At 45.1% G+C, this 21,989-nt stretch overlaps 2 protein-coding genes across 4 annotated transcripts in view; one reads left to right on the forward strand and one right to left on the reverse strand.

The window, feature by feature from the left end:
- SLX4IP (SLX4 interacting protein) overlaps positions 1–5,794 on the reverse strand; it is a 259,813-nt gene extending 254,019 nt beyond the window's left edge. Inside the window, exon 1 of one of the 2 annotated variants that reach the window (XM_068232488.1) lies at positions 5,372–5,743. The gene's annotated coding sequence lies outside the window, so the exon portion shown is untranslated. Of the gene's footprint in view, positions 1–5,371 lie in introns of both variants that reach the window. The other variant, XM_068232489.1, reaches the window with a different exon arrangement.
- On the forward strand, positions 5,751–21,948 carry LOC137504287 (uncharacterized). 2 transcript variants are annotated; one of them, XM_068232492.1, is made up of 2 exons: positions 5,751–5,829; positions 21,600–21,948. In XM_068232492.1, exon 2 carries the CDS (start codon positions 21,639–21,641, stop codon positions 21,798–21,800), a length of 162 nt encoding a protein of 53 aa, XP_068088593.1. In that variant the 5' UTR covers positions 5,751–5,829; positions 21,600–21,638; the 3' UTR covers positions 21,801–21,948. The 2 variants fall into 2 exon arrangements, with proteins under 2 accessions (XP_068088593.1, XP_068088592.1); XM_068232491.1 differs by lacking the exon at positions 5,751–5,829 and adding an exon at positions 7,998–8,085.
- The last annotated feature ends 41 nt before the right edge of the window (positions 21,949–21,989 follow it).

A 21,989-nucleotide genomic window follows, 5' to 3' on the forward strand; every position in this document is an offset into this window, starting at 1 on the left:
TCAGATCTTACTTCCTAGGGGGGGGGGGGGGGGGGGGGGGGGGGGCGGGGGAGAGCTGTCCAGTGCCGGTAATACTGCCGAGGAAACGTCATTCGGGGCACAGAAAGTCTTCATAATGCAGGCAATTGCATTGAATTTTGAGAAAAAGGTTCAGGATATACCGAATACACAGTATATATCCCTGGATTCTGCATCCATGGGCGCCGAGCACTCGCATGCACGGCCTTTACCATATGCGCAGGCGTCGGGCGGATGTGCACACATGCATGAGCTGTATAATCAATCTAGGTGTTATTTTACCACTGTATTAAATACTTGTTTTTGGTTCAGGTCCGCTTTATAGCAAACCTGATGCAAATTTATGTCGCTTGAAAAATTGGCCAATCGAAACCCCACCTCTGTTTCATTCAGTAGGTCCATCTTCAAACTGCATAATTCTCCAACACCTTATAATTATTTGCATTTCATTATCTATCCCTTAGGCATCTTTTAGGCTGGTTTCACAGTGGGACGTTACAGGCGCACGTTAGAGCAGCCTGTAACGCACACCACCGCACAGCAATGAAAAATCAATGGGCTGTTCACAGTGCCCACGTTGCGTTACTTAGTGACGCTGCGCCATAAGACAACGTACTGCATGCAGTACTTTATAAGCGGCAGAGCCGCGTTAGACTGCTTGCACATGCTCAGTAATGTTGGGGAGGAGCGGAGAGCGGCCAGGCACATGGCTAATGAATATTCACTGCACTCAGTGACGTGCAGTGTTTACTTCCTGGAGCGGCCGCTCTGTGCGGCGATTGGCCGGGCGGGACCACGTGATGCCGCATGAGTCCAAGAGTACGCATCACGGACGCCAGAGTGAGCTGCACAACGCGACTCACTCTGACGTCCACATCAGAGAGCACCAGGCGTTGCGTTAGGGGCACGTTATGCGACCATGACATCCCCTAAAACGCAACGTCCCACTGTGAAACCAGCCTTAAACTTTAAGCTGAAAAACTGATGATGCATTTTAACTTTTCAATGCAGTGCATTGTGAAAAAGCGTTCAGTTAAAATTCGTATCGTGTGAACTGAACCATGGGAGAATATGGACATTCCTCTGACCACTTCTCTACCCTGGTCATTTGCACAGTTCAGCTCCGCTCTGATTACTTGGGCAATAACTCAAATAATTATCACTAAATGATCTATATATTGTTTTATTGAGGACAAATGAGGCTTTTTGAGGCTGTTTTTAATAATGACCTTATTGTCTATGTATTTTAAAAGGAAAATAAGGGGAAAAAAGTAAAAACACAATTTATCCCCTTTTTATACATTATAGCTTTTCGGTATACAGTACACAGTACAATATATTTTAGCCCACCTTAAAGTGAATGTCATCAGTGAAGTTACAGTGCGGTTTTGACTACTCTGGAGAGCATGCAGGTGTGACTAAATCAGCGAAAGCCAAATTCTTCAAAAGGGATATTCCAAGCCTCTATTGTACATTAACCTCCTTGCCGGTTATCCCGAACACAGGAGGATTTCTCAGGCCCCGCTGGGCCGATTTGCATAATTTTTTTTTTCCTACACGCAGCTAGCACTTTGCTAGCTGCGTGTAGTACGCGATCGCCGCCGCTCGCCGCCGATTCGCCGCGCCAAGCCGCCCCCCCGCCCCAGACCCCTGCGCAGCCTGGCCAATCAGTGCCAGGCAGCGCTAAGGGGCGGATCGGGATTCCCTCTGCCCCTGTTTAACTCTCTAGTAAGGCCACATCTGGAATATGGAATTCAGTTCTGGGCACCACATTACAAAAAAGATATTGCAGTTTTAGAGCAGGTGCAGAGACGAGCTACAAAATTGATACGTGGGATGGAAGGTCTCGCTTACCAAGAAAGGTTAGATTAAACTGGGTTTATTTAGTCTAGAGAAAAGACGCCTTAGAGGAGATCTAATTAACATGTATAAATACATCAGAGGGCAATATAATAGCTTGGCGGATGAGCTTTTTGTCCCTAGGCCTTCTCAAAGGACTAGAGGACATGATCTGCGCATGGAGGAAAAACGTTTTAGCCATTTATTTAGGAAAGGGTTCTTTACAGTAAGAGTGATTAAGATGTGGAATGCATTGCCACAGGAAGTCGTTATGGCAAACTCTATACCTGCATTTAAAGGGGGCTTAGATGCTTTCCTTGCGTTGAAAGACATCCATGGCTACAATTACTAGGTTATGCCTACTGATGTTGATCCAGGGATTTTATCTGATTGCCATCTGGAGTCAGGAAGGAATTTTTCCCTTTTGGGGCTGATTGGACCACGCCTTGTGGGGTTTTTTTCGCCTTCCTCTGGATCAACAGGGGTATGTGGGGGAAGGGCTGGAGTTGTACTTTGTACTGGTTGAACTCGATGGACGTATGTCTTTTTTCAACCAAAATAACTATGTAACTATGTATATACCCTACTCTCTTGTTACATCTGTGTGCTCCTGTATGGTTTGTTTTGCACTTGTTTACACATTAATCCTGCCATTGAATTCCCTGAATTTACAAGTGTGTAGCATTGTTATTAGCTCAGAGATAAACAGTGTTACCTAGGATTTTGTAGGGAGGGGAGTGCAGACACTTAATTTCACGTCATAGGGTGGGAAGTGGTTAAAAATGCCCTTTCAGGTATAAAGGGAGAGCAATTAAAGGGAACCTGCGATGTTACAATAGGGCCAGTTTGTACGTACCTGCAGCTTCCTCCAGGCCTAGGAGGGCTGTGAGCTCCCTCAACAGCCTCTTCGGCCCCTCTGTTCTTACGCTATGCCTCCTGCTCTTGTGCACATTTGCAGCTCGGCCATGCACATCCCTCGTCACATTTCTGTGGCCAGAACCATACTGCGCAGGCGCAGAACCAGGGCTGTGGAGTCTGAGTAATTTGGGGTACCTGGAGCGGGAGTCGGTGGTTTCATAAACTGAGGAGTTGGAGTCGGATGATTTTTGTACCAAATCCACAGCCCTAGTAAGTATTAGGCTAAGGGATCGGAGTCAGAGCTAGTTTGGATACCTGGAGTTGGAGCTTTGATAGACTTAGGAGTCAGATGATTTTTGTACCGACTCCACATCCCTGCGCAGAACACTACCTAGAAACCAGCGGGGGCACACGTACGGCTGAGCCGCACATGCGGAGAAGCCCAAGACTGGCGGCGATTGACCGGAGACATGGCACAAGAACGGAGGGGCCAAAGAGGATGGTGAGGGATCCCACAGTCCTCATGGGGCTGGAGGAACACTCAAGTATAAATAGGGAACAGTGTACCATTTCAGGTACATTTTAACCACCCTGGCGTTCTGATTAAATCGCCAGGGTGGCTGCGGGAGGGTTTTTTTTAAATAAAAAAAAAACTATTTCATGCAGCCTACTGAAAGTTGGCTGCATGAAAGCCCACTAGAGGGCGCTCCGGAGGCGTTCTTCCGATCGCCTCCGGCGGCCAGAAGTAACACGGAAGGCCGCAATAAGCGGCCTTCCGTGTTTCGCTTACCTCGTCGCCATGGCGACGAGCGGAGTGACGTCATGGACGTCAGCCGACGTCCTGACGTCAGCACCCTCCGATCCATCCCTTAGCGCTGGCCGGAACTGTTTGTTCCGGCTACGCTGGGCTCGGGCGGCTGGGGGGACCCTCTTTCGCCGCTGCACGCGGCGGATCGCCGTGCTGCAGCGGCGATCAGGCAGCACACGCGGCTGGCAAAGTGCCGGCTGCGTGTGCTGCTTTTTATTTGGTGAAGATCGGCCCAGCAGGGCCTGAGCGGCAGCCTCTGGCGGTGTTGGACGAGCTGAGCTCATCCAGACCGCTCAGCTGGTTAAAAGGTAAAGGGACTCTAAGGCCTGGACCCCACTAGCAGCACTTTTCTAAGCCCTTTGTAAGCACTTGTGATTTGAAAAGCTCTTGCTAGTAGAATGCTATCAGTGTGATCCCACTTGAAGGATGGGGTTTTTAAAAAATCCCCCAAAGCATTACATTAGTAAGCGCTTAGAAAAGCACTACTAGTGGGTCCCAGGGCTAAGTTTACACATTTTGGCTATCATTCATAAAGCATTTCCGCATGCGGAAATGCTTAAGGCACAGCTGACTTTACCGACCACTCGGCAAAGTCAGCATTCATAAAGCCTCTTTCCGCATGGAAAAATGACACTACCGAGCAGAGTGATAAATCACCGCCTTGTGCTGTGATTATCGGTACAAATGTAGCAAAATGTTCATTCATGAAGATCACCGCAAGCGGTGTGAGGTCGGGAAGTACCGCTCCCTCTGATGTGGCGACACCAATGTAAGTGAATGGAGACACACAGACCTCCCAGGCAGCTGCAGCAGAGCGGAACACGAAGAAATGTATCAACTCGGCAGCTTCCGTGTCTCCGCAAGCCTACCGCCAGCTTAGTTCGGGGAATCTCCGCACTGCTTCCGCACATGGATACATCTTTATGAATGCCCACCCAGAAGTCTAAAAATTCGCCAGCGGTGTTTTCCCGCACTAAGGGCCTTTTTCCACTAGCCTGCGATTTGCGATTTGCTGCTGATCGCAAGGTACATTAAACTAATGGAAACTGCAGCAGCAATTTCCATTAGTGCGATCCGATTGCGATGCGATTTTGGTCAAAGCGCAATCGTCGTCCTGCCGCGTTTTGTATGCGATTGAGCTGGACTATAATGAGTATAGTAGCTCAATCGCATGGTGGAAATTGAAACGCGATTGCGATCGGAATCGCGATCGCATTTCATAGTGGAAAAGAGCCCTAATTCTCTTTACCGACAGCCTGTTCATGAATGATAGCCTTTGTGCTGTGTAACGACCATGAGGCTTAACACAACATTGATGGTATTTGCATAGCACAAACTGCTATGCAATTGTATCCAGAAGCGCGTTTGGATAACACGGTCCATTACAATGCAGTATGGGCAGCGTGTTCACATGCAGCAACGCAGCATGCAAAAATACAGCACGCAAGAACGCAGCAATGCACATGCACAAAGTGTGACCGTGCTCAATTTCCAGACAACAGCAGCACATTCCTGTCTTCATAGCACTCATTTGTGTTATTTTTTTTATTTTTTATGAAACACCATTAGCTTCTGTGGCATTGTGAAGGGTACAACACAGACAATAGCTGGGACCATAATTACATATGCAGTTCACACACACTACAACTGGAACATCCAGCAACACAAATCCAAATAATATATACATAAACATAATGTAGATCATGTCTGGCAAGAAAACCTCCAGCAATACAAATACATATTCATTTGATACAACATGTACTGCAGACATGAGAGCCAGGAGGGGGAGGAGCCTACCATTTCAAACCAACAATGTAGAGGGTGGTTGCTTATCTGCCCACAGCTTACCTCTGCCTCCCTCGCTCGACAACCCTAATTATCCAGGCAGCGTGCAGCCAGCCACAGAACAGAACCACTATCCAAACCCGCCCGCTGGAAATGGACGTTCAGTGAGGGCAACAGCAATGCCTTCAAAAGAGTGGTTTGCCCTTACTAAGTATGGCTGCACTACGGTGTTCTGATAGGGCCAAAATACACTCAGCAGCACGGCTATGGAGATTATTAACAGTGTGTTTCATAACCTGCTATGATAGGACAGAATGTTTACAGTAACGTGGGTCCAGCCAACGAAATGATGTAGCAGGCTCTGTTGCCAGCGTCCAATCACATCTCTCGTATTAGAAGCTGGGGTGAGACGCGCCCTGCTATTGGTGGGTTTCCGCAGCACTTGTGCTTGCTGGGAAAGAAGGTCACCGTCGCTGTATGCTAGTTGGCTGTTTGCACTATTGGCTGCGCCGAGGCGGCAGGTGGGAAGCTTTATGTTGGGGGGCGGTTATACCGGTATGTTGTATAGCGTGACGTATTTTACTAATGTGCATGATGGGCTTAGGGATTGAATCACGTTGCAAGACAGAATTCTTGAGCCCTATACATTGTGGAAGTGGTTACAGCAGTGACGTAGATGCTAGCACTCTTACCTTGCAGTGCTAGAGTCCAGTTTGGACAGGACCTGCATGGAGCTAGTGTATGGCATATCAGTGTAAAGCATGGACAAGGTCCTCCAGCACCCAAGGCTGAGACACCAAAGTGCGCCCCTCCATCCCTCCCACCCCAACTGTCACACGCTGATTGCTATTAGACTAAGAGGGCCACAGGGCCCACAACCTCCCCAACACCTTAATATCTAGTTATCTGGCTTGCAGTCACTGCTATGTATCCCCTTTTCTTATTTTTTTCTGCTTCATACACAATTAGGAATGACAGCTGAATTAATTGTGCGCCCCCTCCTACACTGCGCCCTGAGGCTGGAGCCTCTCCAGCCTATGCCTCGGCCCGGCCCTGATTTTTGTGTGGCTTTCACCTATGCACTCCAGTTTCCTCCCGCACCCTAATGCTAAATATACATGATGCCATTTCCCGTCTGATTCTGATGGGAATTGGGCTGTTATTTCCGACATGTCCAATCTGCGCCTGGTCTATTATTTTATTTTTTATTTTTTTTGTTGTAGTTATGGGAACATGACACCAATCCCTTTCTCAATCAGAGCAGTTGGACATAGCTCCCAACTGTCCCTATTTGGGAACCTAATCCCTCTGCTCTGTCCCTCTTCCTCGTTTGTCTGTCTTTCGGGACTCGTGTACAGATTTATGTAAATATGGGGGTTCTTTTGCTACTGAAAAATATGCTTACTTGACTTTATTCCCATCCTTTAAATTGATATATTTCTTATTTTGAAATGTTAATATACAGGAAAATTAACCAGAATAGAAAGGGCCAGGATAGAAAGAGCCAGTGTTTGTTTGAATTCTAAAACAACATATTTTTTTCTTATGAAATTGATATAGTATGTGTGATTAGGGGTATGGTGGGGACATGGTTAGAGGTGTGGCTTAAGTGTCCCTCCTACCATGAAAAATTGGGAGGTATGAGTTTGGACATGCCCACAGTATAGGTAGCCAGGAATAGGTGCCCACAGTATACGTAGCCAGGAATAGGTGCCCACAGTATAGGTAGCCAGGAATAGGTGCCCGCAGTATAGGTAGCCAGGAATAGGTGCCCGCAGTATAGGTAGCCAGGAATAGGTGCCCGCAGTATAGGTAGCCAGGAATAGGTGCCCAAAGTATAGGTAGCCAGGAATAGGTGCCCAAAGTATAGGTAGCCAGGAATAGGTGCCCGCAGTATAGGTAGCCAGGAATAGGTGCCCACAGTATAGGTAGCCAGGAATAGGTGCCCACAGTATAGGTAGCCAGGAATAGGAATAGCAAGTAATAGGTGCAGTCAGTATAGGTAGCCAGGAATGGATGCAGCCAGTATAGGTAGCCAGGAATAGGAATACCGCGCCAACCCTACTAACCACTATGCCACGGTGCTGCCCACCTGCTGCACCTTACATAGAACAGCGGATCAGAGAGTGAATACAGGAAAAATCAATGCCATAGAGAACATTGCAGCACTTCACATTTTATAGTGACTTCTTGTCATTGCTTTACTATACTGTAGTTTAGGCAATTCTGTTGCAGATTAAAAGTGATTACTGTAATTTTCTGTGACTTGTACTTATGTAAGCGAGCTCAGAGTTCATTGGCCTGAAATGTAATCCTGCATGATGTGCTTGTGGCCATTCGGCAGTTCTGATGTCCATGTGCACATGTCCACATTTTTGATTGCTCTGATGTTAATTAGAAGCTATTATATAATATATAAATAGTGTTAGAAATAGATATTTGCATGTTTTTGCATGTGGATTTTATACATGTATTACAGTCACTTGCCTGTAGCGAGCGTTAACAAATTCCCCCATTTTAACCCACTGTATATTGTTATTGATGGCATTATTTCTCCTTTGTAGAGGCTGGTGAAAACTAATGGGATTAGCCACAGTATGGAAGAACTACAGAGTTCTGATTGTAATGATCCCAAGTGTTGGATTTGTACACTGGGGCTGGTATAAAATGCAATCAGACCCAACGTTTAACCCTGAGGGACAAACTAAAGTTCCACTTATTTTACGAATTCTGACGGGCAAAGGCACAGACACAAAAGACAACTAAAGGCGAATTAGGTAGGTGTACTTTAAAAATGCTCTACAAATTACTTTTTTTTTCTTTTTGAGTAAATATTGTGTAAGTTCGCCAGATCGGATGTTTCAGTGTTGGATGTATGCTAGCAAGCGGAGTCACCCATTGGCTACTTATGTATTCTGAGGCTTATGTCTGGAATTCTAAACTCCTCCCATCAGCAGCTGTCATTGGAAGAAGGGGTTTCACACTTGCCTCTGCCATATATGTCACTTGTAGAACATGTTGATTGCGGTTTTGGGCACCGCATTACAGGAAAGCTATTGCAGTTTTAGAGCAGGTGTAGAGACGAGCAACAAAATTGATTAGAGGGATGGAAGGTCTCACTTACCAGGAAATGTTAGATAAACTGGGCTTATGACACCTTTTTTAGAGGAGATCTAAATAACATGTATAAATATATCAGAGGGCAATATAAAAGCTTGGCAGATGAGCTTTTTGTCCCTAGGCCTTTACAAAGGACTAGAGGACATGATCTGTGCATGGAGGAAAAACGTTTTAGCCATATATTTAGGAAAGGGCTGTTTACAGTAAGAGTGATTAAGATGTGGAATGTATTGCCACAGGAAGCCGTATTTTTCGTCGTATAAGACGCACTTTTTCTCCCCAAAAAATAGGGGGAAAAAGGTCCCTGTGTCTTATACGGCAAAGGCAGGGAATTCCCGACTTAGAAACGCCCGCCGATACGGACCGCGACCCGCCGCCACGTCGGGAATTCCCTGCCTGTGTGGCTGCACCCGACCGTTGCCTCTGCCCGCTCCCCATGCCTGTAATGTGCCGGCGTGTGTAATCAGTTCCCTCCCGCTGTGTGGCTGATCTCTGCGTGCCCCCGCGAGTGTCTAATATGCCCGCTCCCCCGCCTGCCTTATCTCCCTCCCCCATGTGAATGCTGGCCCCCCCGGGTGTTAATCTGCAGCGGCTTACCTTTCCGCCATGCCCGCGAGGATTGGAGACCTCCTTCACAGCCGCGCATCTCGCTCTAGTGATCGGCATGTGATGATGACGCAATCATCACATGCCGATCACTAGAGCGAGATGCGCGGCTGTGAAGGAGGTCTCCAATCCTCGCGGGCATGGCGGAAAGGTAAGCCGCTGCAGATTAACACCCGGGGGGGCCAGCATTCACATGGGGGAGGGAGATAAGGCAGGCGGGGGAGCGGGCATATTAGACACTCGCGGGGGCACGCAGAGATCAGCCACACAGCGGGAGGGAACTGATTACACACGCCGGCACATTACAGGCATGGGGAGCGGGCAGAGGCAACGGTCGGGTGCAGCCACAATTTACAAACACACACGGGGGACACAGGCACATGGGGCAGGCATAAGCGACACAGAGGACACGGCAGGCATGGAGGACACAGGCACATGAGGGACACATGAGGCATGCATAGGTGACACATGGGGACACAGGCACATGGGGCAGGCATGAGGGACACACAGAGGACACGGCAGGCATGGGGGACACAGGCACATGAGGGACACATGAGGCATGCATAGGTGACACATGGGGGACACAAGCACATGGGGCAGGCATGGGTGACACATGGGGCATGTATGAGGGACACAGAGGACACATGGGGCAGGTATTGGGGACACATGGGGAGACAATGGGACACAGGAGGACAACATTTGAGGGTAACATGTACAAGACTCTCCTGGAATATGGACGCACCAGGTTTAGTATAAATCTTTTTTTTTTCTGTTTTTTGCCCTCTAAACCTGGGTGCGTCTTATATGCCGGAGCGTCTTATACGGCGCGAAATACGGTAGTTATGGCAAACTCTATACCTGCATTTAAGGGGGACTTAGATGCTTTCCTTGCATTGAAAGACATCCATGGCTATAATTACTAGGTATTGTCCAGAAGTGTTGATCCAGGGATTTTATCTGATTGCGATTTGGAGTAAAAAAAGGAATATTTTTCCCTTTTGGGGATAATTGGACCATGCCTTGTAATGGGTTTTTGCCTTCCTCTGGATCAACAGGGATATGTGAGGGAGCAGGCTTGTGTTGTACTTTATCTACTGGTTGAACTTGATGGACATCTATCTATCTATCTATATATATATATATATATATATATATATATATATATATAGCTAAGTGCCTCAACCTTCAAGCAAGAAGAAGTATCGCCCTGCCTCCAGGGCTGGGCCAAGCAAGAAGAAGCTAAACATTGCATTCCAGCAGCTCTGGAGGTGTGTTTAGCTTCTAAAGGCAACAATGGTAAATTTGCATATATTCAGCAGTGATGCACTGGGAGACATCTCAAGCTCACACCAACCTGACTTATTTCAAATCTATATTCTATATTAGGCCTGAAAGATAAATCGAATTTAAATCGAAATCGTGATCACCAAGCTGACAATTTCTGAATCGTCAAAGTGACAATTTCCGTGATTACGTTATTTTCACATGGGGGAAGTTTGAAGAAGCGGCTTCAAACTTCCCCCAAGACCCAGCACGTGCAGCCTGCAGCATCGGCAGTGTTGGAAATACCTTCTGACAGGAGTCAAACGCTTTCACTCCTCTCTCGTCGTCTCTTGAGCACGGCATACTTCCTGGTTCCTGTATGTCACATGACATACAGGAAGTATGCCGTGCATTAGAGCCTGCAGGAGGCGAAGTGGATAGACTGGCATTGCTGGAGTCGTGTTGGAAGGTATGTCCAGCAGTGCTGCAGCTTGGGGGACAGTCGGCACAGAGAGAGACCCAGAGGGTGCACAAAGAGAGAGAGGAGGACAGAGAGGCACAGATGGGGAACAAAGCTTGATTTGAAGGAAATCGTGAATCAAATAGAAATCGTGATTTCGGACAGAAATCGCTCAATTCAATTTTTTCCCAAAATCGTTCAGGCCTAATATATATATATATATATATATATATATATATATATATATATATATATATATATATATATATATATATATATATATATATATATATATATATATATATATTAGGCCTGAACGATTTTGGGAAAAAATTGAATTGAGCGATTTCTGTCCGAAATCACGATATATATATTAGAGTAAGTGCCTCAACCTTCAAGCAAGAAGAAGAAGTAGCGCCCTGCCCCCAGGGCCGGTCCAAGCAAGAAGAAGGGGCTGGTCCAAGCAAGAAGTAGTGTCATATCAAACCAAGGGCAATGAGGGATAATTTGCATATTCAGTAGCAGTGCATTGTGGGTAACCACAAATGTTCACTTATAGCTGAATTATTGCAGATTTTCTTCTGTTTTAAGAAGGCAAATTACACCAAGCTTTGATTTTTTTTTTTTTTTAGTAGAAGGTCTTTTTGGTCCCTTTTATCCACCTATACATTCTGAGTGGTTTGGGTCACCCTGAGCTGCTTGGTTACTCTGTTGTACTGGTCCAAGCCCTATCTCATACAGCCATATCAATCCTTGCCATGTACGATGAGGACCAAAAGTCTAAAACAGGCTGTCACATGTGGGTTTGATATGGCTGTGTAAAATTTAAGCAGGAGGGGGAGCGCACATGGGGGACCCAGCTGAGGGGGGGGGGGGGGGGTGTTCCTGATGAGCTTAAGCTGGAGGGGGAGTGGACATGGGGGACCCAGTTGAGGGGTTGAGACCCCTCCCCGCCGCTGTGCCCAATACCCCCTTCCTGCCCTCTACACTCTTATGCGGCGTATGCTACGCCGCGGGTCGGCTAGTATGTTTTATTTTTCAAACCAAATAACTATGCAACTATGTAAGACCCCTTGCTTGGCTATAGAAATGTTATAATGGGACAGAACTGTAGTACCCCAAAAGGAGAAGTTGATGGTGGAATCTCTTGACTGGGAAGATATGTGTTTTGACTTGCCAGTGACCATCCATAACTTTGAAGGGAGTTTGTTAGCAAAAGAGCAAACTAGTAACATACTGCAAGTACCTACCTTAAAACACCAATCAGATTAATTGGCTTCTACATACTTGGCATATGCACTACAAGAGGGCTTTGACTTTTTTTTTTTTTTTTTCTTTTTTTCCTCCAATTGTAATCAAGTATCTACACTAAGCCGCGCTTCTGTTCTAAATAGTGAGTCTCTACCAGCGTTTGAGGCTTTGTCATTGGAAAGATGAATAGTAGTTCTGTAGTGGAAGTCAGTTGTAAGCCAATGTTTACTTCTGACGTGTCCTAAAGCCAGTGCCTCCCTGTGCACCAAATGTTGATCTTAAAGTAACAAAACGTATAATCAGTGCATTAACTCCTGTAAGACCCCTTACAAATAACTGAAAATCATGAGCCACATTTGACAATGTTTTTACACCACCCATATTTAGGTGTTCATTAGTTGGGAGCTTCAATCTAACCTAGGAATGCCTTTTGCTCTATTTTTCACATTGCTCTATTGGTATCCCTAGCTATTGGGTAATTGGGTAGTTGCTCAAGCCTAGGATAGTACCTCTACAACCCTCCCCTCTGCACTCTGATGGCTGATGGAATGATTTGTCTCCGGTGGTGTTACAGCCATTACCCAAGTGCAGACAAGTTAGAAGAGGACACTGATTTCATTACAAATTAAGACCTTATATCTTGATATTTTTTTTTTTTTAGTTCTACTTTAAAACCAAAAAAAAACCATGGTACTTACAGGCATCACAATATCCTTATTATAGATGTATTGGTTCAGTTTTGGTGACCTGTCAGGTCACTTGGAATATCCCTTTTGAAGAATTTGGCTTTCGCTGATTTAGTCACACCTGCATGCTCTCCAGAGTAGTCAAAACCGCACTATAACTTCACTGATGACATTCACTTTAGGGTGGGCTAAAATACATTGTTCTGTATACTTCTCCCTTTCGGTAACAGGAATGATTTCAGATCCTTAAGGCCCATACACACGTTGGACTTTTGCGAACGACGGGTCATTTGAACGTCCCTTCGTTCAGTCGTCCGCATGCCAAATCGGGCGTGTGTACAGACTGTCGTTCGGGTGATAAGACTGATTTTGAGCGATCCGCCCGGCGGATCGCTCAAGACCAGTCTTATCACCCAAATGACAGTCTGTACTGCACAATATCAGTCCCGTTTTCAGAAGCAAATTGGACTTGTCGGAAACTATCACTTCAACCAATCAATCTGCAGGGAAGTTGTATCTTATCTCAGCCATTAGTTAGCAGCAATGATCAAATGTGATCTCTTGGGATTGGAAAGGCATATGGAATTTTTGTTTAGGGCTTGAAGAGGAACTCCAGTGGCAGGGGATGTCAGTGGAAGGGGATGCAGCTTACTTTTTTTGGCATTTGGACACAGCTGTTATTTCCCACAATGCAAAGAGGTTCACAGACAGGAAACTGTCAGGATCATGGTCCTGACATCCCACTGTTGGAGGGGTTTACCCCCCCCCCCCCCCCCCCCCGATGATCTGTTAGTGAAAAGGAAAAGATTTCTCATGGGAAAGGGCAATGTCAGCTACTGATTGGGATGAAGTTTAATTCTTGGTCACGGTTTCTGTTTAAAGCTTGTACACACACTAGAGTGTTCTTGGCCAGCCAGGGCAGTCTCTGCTGAGAATTTAAAGTGTATATGCCTTGCTAAAATCACCCACTTACATCACCTGTTAAAAGCCATTCTGTCATGCACTGCTGCATCACCCCTTCTCCTCCTCCATGGCAAGTAACACGCTGCAAAATTTAGCCTCACCCTAAATTAATCTGTGTGGTACTCCGCTGTGATCTGTCCGCACGATAAGTACAGTGTAATGCATTGCATATGATGTATTGCATTCTGCTCTACTCATCGTGCAGTAAGACTTTACGCACATAATCCTGTTAAATGCAGTTTATTGCATCCACCCTATAGAGCAGCCCGCCTCTCTCCCAGGGAAGGATTGGGTATGACTCACCCAATCCCACTCTTCATCGGCAATCTCCATGGCAATGACGGCTTCATGTGTCACGCTGGTACGTAATGATGGCTGTTCACATGCTGCCGCCTTTGCCATGGAGATCGCTGCTGGAGAATGAAATTGGGTGTGAGGGGGAGCAGAAACCAGCCCTCTATCAATGGGCTAGCTTCATAACGGCTGCGGGACGTAGTTTGCCCACGGCTTCCATATCCTTTCTGTGCCCTCGTTCCACTGCGGCCCTCTTCCCTCTCCCCCTCATTAAAATGATTCGACATGAAGGGTGAATTGCTCTTCGAGGCTCCTCAAAAGGCTTCAGAAATACTAGTGTCCCCGAGAACTTCTGAAGACTAGCAGCTCTGTACCGTGCGTGAGTCTGGGCTCACAGATGTGTCCATTATTCGAAAGCACTCAGAACGCAAGTGTTTCTGAAGCCTTCTAAGGAGTCCTGAAGAGATATTTAACCTCCAAGATGTCCCGAAGGCACAAAATTTGAACGGCGAACAATGGTGGAAGGGTTTTTTTATGGAGGTCCATACCTGTGGAGTAGACCTGTGTTATGCATCAAAGAGGGTCAGTACTAGCCCAACAGTAATAGATATTTTGGTGATCAAGAAAACTTGCAGACATTCAAACGTTCACAAGAATATCAGCAGGAGTGTAAGGTAGTAATTGAGTCCACAGAAAGCGGCAGCGTCTCTCCGCAGATAAATCTGCAGTCTGCTCAATTCTTTGTTGGTGTTTTTTTCCTGCCGCCGGAAAACACACATTACAACACACACTGCTCTGCAATTCTGCTTTGAAAAGCATTAAAGTGTACCCGAGGCGGTGCATGGGGGGGGGGGCGGATGGGACATAGAGGCATGTTCCCTGGACCAAGACATTCATCTGTGTTCCCTATGTGCTGCTCTCTGCCGCCCCTGAGCCTAGATGTGAGCCCCCAAAACTGCCGACATGCAGCTTGTGGGCACTCTCGAGGGGAAGGGGCGTTTCAAGCAGGAGAGGCACTCCTGCAAAACACCCACTGGGGGCGTTTCTGACACCCCTTTCCCAGCTGCCATTGGGCATCTCTGTCTATCCCCGGCCACTCCCCCCGCCTCCCTGCACTTTGCTCTGTGATGAGGCACGCAGAGCTTGCAGCGTCGTGACCCCAGGGGTCATGAAAGCGAAACAAAAGCATTACAGATCACAGGAGCAGCAAGGATTGAGGCTACCTGATCCGACTAGCCACCTGGATCAGGTAACATGTTTTTTTGTTTGTTTTTTTACAGCAGTTCCCACCTTGGATTCACATAAAGTTTGTTTTCTCATGTGTTATTTGCGGTGCAGGAAAATGCCTGTGATTTTGGAAAGTGTGAGCCCCTGCCTAAAGCCACATTTCCCAGCTAAGATCATTTTCTGCAAAAAAGCTGACTCATCCTTACTAAGCTGTAGTGTCAGATTACAAATCCTATAAGGCTCAATCTAATATAAAGTTGTCATGGTGAGAGGAGTATGACTGCTGCCATTGCTGATCTCCTCCAATAAATAGTGTACATTCCAAATCCCTCAGAGGAAGTGAACTGTATATTAAAGTCAACAGATCAGCATTGCAACCTATCCTACCCTGCTCTGTTTCATTCTTCACTGCTCAGCCTGCTTGTTATTAGCCCTGATAAAATCCCTGACTGAGCATTCAGTCTGGCTTTGCTCAGGAATCATTATAGCTGAGTCATTATAGCAGAGCCAGGAGGGGGCAGGCTTTTGCTTGAAAAGACATCAGAGAAGACAGACTAAGCTATAATGATGTCTGAGCAAAGCCAGGCTGAATGCTCAGTCGGGGATTTTATCAGGGCTGGTAACAAGCAGGCTGAACAGTGAAGGATGAAACAGACAGCAGGGTAGGTGTTTTCTCTAATGTTCTTTTTTTATATAATATATATATATATATATATATATATATATATATATATATATATATATATATAGTAAAATACAGGAGGGTGCTTCGTCTCTGGTTCACTTGAAAATATATATGTACACATAGTTATACGAAGTGCATTTTCTCCCAGATTAAAATATACTATGTTACTTTTCTCCTTGTTGCTGTTACTTATAGTAAGTAGTAAAAATCTGACAGGTTTTGGACTGGCCCATCTCCTCATGGGGGATTCTCGGGGCAACTGCCAAAATGTCAAAATGAGTAGGCAGGCTGGCCAGTATAGAACCTTTTCAGGGATTTGCTTTTGCAAAGAAAGGTAATACTGCAAATCACCCCTAAGGAGATGGACTAATCTAAAACATGACATATGTTTACTGCCTCCTGTAAACGGGAACATGAAGGGGGGGGTAGTTACTGTGCAATTTTCTCTGGGAGAAATTTACTTCTTAGAAGTTTGTCTGCACATATATTGTACAGTAGTTTGCGATAGTGGTCCCTTTAAAAGTGAAGGAGCGCAAAAGTTTTGCAGCACAACACCTCCCAGTATATTCTCATCAGTTCTGAATGAGACTTACCGGTATTTTGAAGGAGACAGGAGTGAATGAGTGCACAGTACAGTACAAACATCTTTACAGAAATATTGTTTGGTAACCATATCCCTCATGCTTTTTCTCCTAAGTTTTTTTTCTTCTAGGTGATCATTTCACATCTTTTAAGCTGCCAGCAAGTGAGGATAATTTTAATAGTACTTTATCATACACTTTTTGGCACTTTTTCAATTGCAGAATTCTGAAAAGTTATTGTAAACAAAAGATGAGAAAATCATTGCCTAGGAAAAAACTTAGAACAAGTGAATTGAATAAGGGCCACTGTGAACACAGAGATGAGAGGAGTTATTTTAATGTGCTGGACCGCAGTAAAAGTCTAAAAAAAAAATAGAAGAGAAAAACCGAGAGCCCAATATGGTGTAGTATATTACAGATAATTGGTTAAGTGAGAGAGTAATACTTGCAAACATGGGTTACCATTCAGGCAACCACTATAAAGGCAGGTGAGGAGATTAGGCCTGTCCTCACTCAGGACTAAGAAGTCACTTTCTGTAGTAAAGAATCGAGAAAGGGGGTAGCACTCCCCTCCACCAGGAGTGGACACAGTATTTTTAAAATGTGAAACAGAGGCGCCAGCAGGATAAAAATTGATAAAATCTTTAAAAGTGCTTGGAGGAAGTGGTGGACTTGCCTCCCAAAAGCAAACAAGAGATCCTGTCTTCATATAAATCAATATATTTATTACACGGTACCCCAAAACAGTGCAACGCGTTTCGCAGGTCAAGCCCGCTTCATCAGACAAAAATTGGGGACAACAGGAAAACAGCAGTAATGAATTTAGCGCTAAATTCATTACTGCTGTTTTCCTATTGTCCCCAATTTTTGCCTCATGAAGCGGGCTTGACCTGTTTCACATTTAAAAACACAGTAAAAGTCTACTTAGCAAGCCCTTCAAATTATGGCAGCAAGAAGGACAAATGGCCTTTCACGTATGTTTTCAGTGCAGAACTCACAGAAGTTCTATTTATCGGATATGCTGTGTTAAAGCGGGCCTGTGTTGCCCAGGGTAAACATAAGGATCAATACATTGAGGTAAGGAGAACCTAATTGTCCATGAACTGACCCCTGAAGCAGACAGAACAAGCTGTTAAATTGTTTGTCTTCCATGATGGGAACCTCCATATTGGATTTTCTTCTAGGGTATAAGTTAGCATTTTCCGCCTAGTTATCTGTGCCATTCAGGCACTTATGCTGTACCGCTCACATGTTACAAGTGACATCACTCTCCCTAATGATACCTTGCTGGAGACTTAACGTGTAACTGTCGGGCATAAAATAAAAAATCAATTCTTTATTTTGATCTGGTAAACTAGTAATAAGGATGCTAACCAGGCAATCCAAAAGTTAAAATCACTATTACTTTCTATAGTGAAGGGCGGGCAAAGCAGGCAGAGGAGAGTAGGGCAGGAAATGGCATCAGGATTGGCTTCAAAATAGCCACACTTAAAATGGGAAATGCTAAGAAGGATTTTTTTTCCTTTTACACTGTAGAAAAATCACTATAATCAAAACATGGACAGTGTGTTATATATATATATATATATATATATATATATATATATATATATATATATATATATATATATATATATATATACACAGTGGAGGAAATAATTATTTGACCCCTCACTGATTTTGTAAGTTTGTCCAATGACAAAGAAATGAAAAGTCTCAGAACAGTATCATTTCAATGGTAGGTTTATTTTAACAGTGGCAGATAGCACATCAAAAGGAAAATCGAAAAAATAACCTTAAATAAAAGATAGCAACTGATTTGCATTTCATTGAGTGAAACAAGTTTTTGAATCCTCTAACAATAAAAGACTTAAAGAGACTCTGTAACAAATTTTTCAGCCTTAGTTCTTCTATCCTATAAGTTCCTATGCCTGTTCTAATCTGCTCTGGCTTACTGCAGTCTTTCCTAACTGCACTGTCTCTGTAATAAATCAATGTATCTTTCCTCTGTCCTGTTTGTCGGGCTAAGGCTTGATTGTGTGGAATGTGCAGGGCTGCTTGTGATTGGTAGAAGCGATACACACCCTCTGCAGGCCCCCTGCACACTCTTGAATGACTTACACACTATGCTTAGCTGAGCCTATTAGAAGCTGGTTAGTTTGTTTGTAAACACTGCCTAAAACTGTTAATTACAAGCCAGGATTGCAGCAGAGAGTGGCAGAAACAGCACAGAGGGGCACAGGAGAAAATAATGAATAGAATGGTATGCTTTTTATTGTAAGAATATTAGAGTACAGATTCTCTTTAATACTTAGTGGAAAAACCCTTGTTTGCAAGCACAGAGGTCAAACGTTTCTTGTAATTGATGACCAAGTTTGCACACATTTTAGGAGAAATGTTGGTCCACTCCTCTTTGCAGATCATCTCTAAATCCCTAAGGTTTCGAGGCTGTCTCTGTGCAACTCTGAGCTTGAGCTCCCTCCATAGGTTTTCTATTGGATTAAGGTCCGGAGACTGACTAGGCCACTCCATGACCTTAATGTGCTTCTTCTTGAGCCACTCCTTTGTTGCCTTTGCTGTATGTTTTGGGTCATTGTCGTGCTGGAACACCCATCCACGACCCATTTTCAGTTTCCTGGCAGAGGGAAGGCGGTTGTCGTTCAGGATTTCACGATACATGGCTCCGTCCATTTTCCCGTTAATGCGATTAAGTTGTCCTGTGCCCTTAGCAGAAAAACACCCCCAAAGCAAAATGTTTCCACCCCCATGCTTGACGGTGGGGACGGTGTTTTGGGGGTCATAGGCAGCATTTTTCTTCCTCCAAACACAGCGAGTTGAGTTAATGCCAAAGAGCTCTATTTTGGTCTCATCAGACCACAGCACCTTCTCCCAGTCACTCACAGAATCATTCAGGTGTTCATTGGCAAACTTCAGACTGGCCTGCACATGTGCCTTCTTGAGCAGAGGGACCTTGCGAGCCCTGCAGGATTTTAATCCATTGCAGTGTAATGTGTTTCCAATGGTTTTCTTGGTGACTGTGGTCCCTGCCAATTTGAGGTCATTCACTAACTCCTCCCGTGTAGTTCTAGGATGCTTTTTCACCTTTCTCAGAACCATTGACACCCCACGAGGTGAGATCTTGCGTGGAGCCCCAGAGCGAGGTCGATTGATGGTCATTTTGTGCTCCTTCCATTTTCGAACAATCGCACCAACAGTTGTCACCTTCTCTCCCAGCTTCTTGCTAATGGTTTTGTAGCCCATTCCAGCCTTGTGCAGGTCTACAATTTTGTCTCTGAGATCCTTGGACAGCTCTTTGGTCTTTCCCATGTTGGAGAGTTTGAAGTCTGCTTGATTGATTGATTCTGTGGACAGGTGTCTTTTATACAGGTGGCTAGTTAAGACAGGTGTCCTTAATGAGGGTGACTAATTAAAGGGAAGGTTCAAGCAAAAAAAAAAAAATGAGTTTCACTTACCTGGGGCTTCTACCAGCCCCATGCAGCCATCCTGTGCCCTCGTAGTCACTCACTGCTGCTCCAGTCCCCCGCTGGCAGCTTTCTGACCTCGGAGGTCAGGGCCGAATTGCGTACATTTTTACACATTCCCGCTAGTGCAGGAACATTAACGCATACATTTTTACGCGTTAGTGGTGCAACGCGTAAATTTTTGTTCCTGCACTAGCTGGAATGCGTAAAAATGTATGCAATGTGGCCCTGACCTCCGAGGTCAGAAAGCTGCCAGCGGGGGACTGGAGCAGCAGTGAGTGACTACGAGGGCACAGGATGGCTACATGGGGCTGGTAGAAGCCCCAGGTAAGTAAAACTCATTTTTTTTTTTTTTGCTTGGACCTTCCCTTTAAGGAGAAGTGTCTAACCACTCTGTGGGAGCCAGAACTCTTAAAGGGATACTGTAGGGGGGTCGGGGGAAAATGAGCTGAACTTACCCGGGGCTTCTAATGGTCCCCCGCAGACATCCTGTGTTGGCGCAGCCATTCCCCAATGCTCCGGCCCCGCCTCCGGTTCACTTCTGGAATTTCTGACTTTAAAGTCAGAAAACCACTGCGCCTGCGTTGCTGTGTCCTCGCTCCCGCTGATGTCACCAGGAGTGTACTGCACAGACACAGACCATACTGGGCCTGCGCTGTGAGCTCTTGATGACATCAGCGGGATCGAGGACACGGCAACGCAGGCGCAGTGGTTTTCTGACTTTAAAGTCAGAAATTCCAGAAGTGAACCGGAGGCGGGGCCGGAGCATCGGTGAGAGGCTGCGCGGGCACAGGATGTCTGTGGGGGGTCATTAGAAGCCCCGGGTAACTTCAGCTCATTTTCCCCCGACCCCCCTACAGTATCCCTTTAATGGTTGGTAGGAGTTCAAAAACTTGTTTCACACAATGAAATGCAAATCAGTTGCTATCTTTTATTTAAGGTTATTTTTTCGATTTTCCTTTTGATGTGCTATCTGCCACTGTTAAAATAAACCTACCATTGAAATGATACTGTTCTGAGACTTTTCATTTCTTTGTCATTGGACAAACTTACAAAATCAGTGAGGGGTCAAATAATTATTTCCTCCACTGTATATATATATATATATATATATATATATATATATATATATATATATATATATTTACAGAGGGGCTGCAGCACACAACAGGAAAACAGTGACAGGGGCTCTTGGTTACGCTTTAACGCGCTTAAGCTCACCAACTGCGCCAAAGTGTCCCCGATCTGGTGAGTCCTACTCTACCATGCAAAATGCCAGTTTTTATAAGCAGTCTAGTGGGAACTAAACCAAAAACCCAAGAGTCAACTAAATGTGAAAAAAAGGAAATTAAAAACACCTTACCTTTTACTAGCTACCAAATGAACTCTCTGAACATGTGCAATGCACTCATTTATATGCTTAACTGTGCTAGAGGTGGGTGTGGTTATATATGTATGTATATGTGTGTGTGTGTGTGTGTGTGTTCTGAGATAGCATGCCTGATGGCTCCTCTTTAAGAATATTTCCCTCATGCACTCTCCAGGAAAACTGTTTGTTGCTTTATCATGGTTAGCACTGGCATTTAACATTAAAATGGAATGGTTTCCTTAACTCATTTAATTCTGTTTTTATATTGCTCAGTTGTTAAACATTTTCTACCTTATTTTCACAGGTAACACTGTAGTCCCTGCTTGCTGCTGAAGGAGGAGACATGAAGCCAAAATCATTTTTGAGGAGGAACTGGTTCTGGGTGGCAGCATTCTCTTTTCTGGGCATTCACTGTGGGACATACTTAATACAGAAGGTGGCCAAAAACTCCGCCCAGGAAACGCATTCACTGAAGGACAATAAAAATGGCAATGGAGCTAACTAGGTGTTGTAATTTTCCTGGAATGACCATGGGAACTCTCGCCCCATTCACCACTTTTGTTTCATGAATGTTTTGTGATCTACGGTTGTATTGATATTCAATTCCCCATGCTAATGTGAGATCAATAAATTATCCATTTTAAATATAAAAACACAGCCTGAGTTACTTTCTTGGCACCACAAGCTAAATTTC

Source organism: Hyperolius riggenbachi, chromosome 4 (genome assembly GCF_040937935.1).
Source record: "Hyperolius riggenbachi isolate aHypRig1 chromosome 4, aHypRig1.pri, whole genome shotgun sequence".
In the NCBI taxonomy this organism is placed as follows: domain Eukaryota; kingdom Metazoa; phylum Chordata; class Amphibia; order Anura; family Hyperoliidae; genus Hyperolius; species Hyperolius riggenbachi.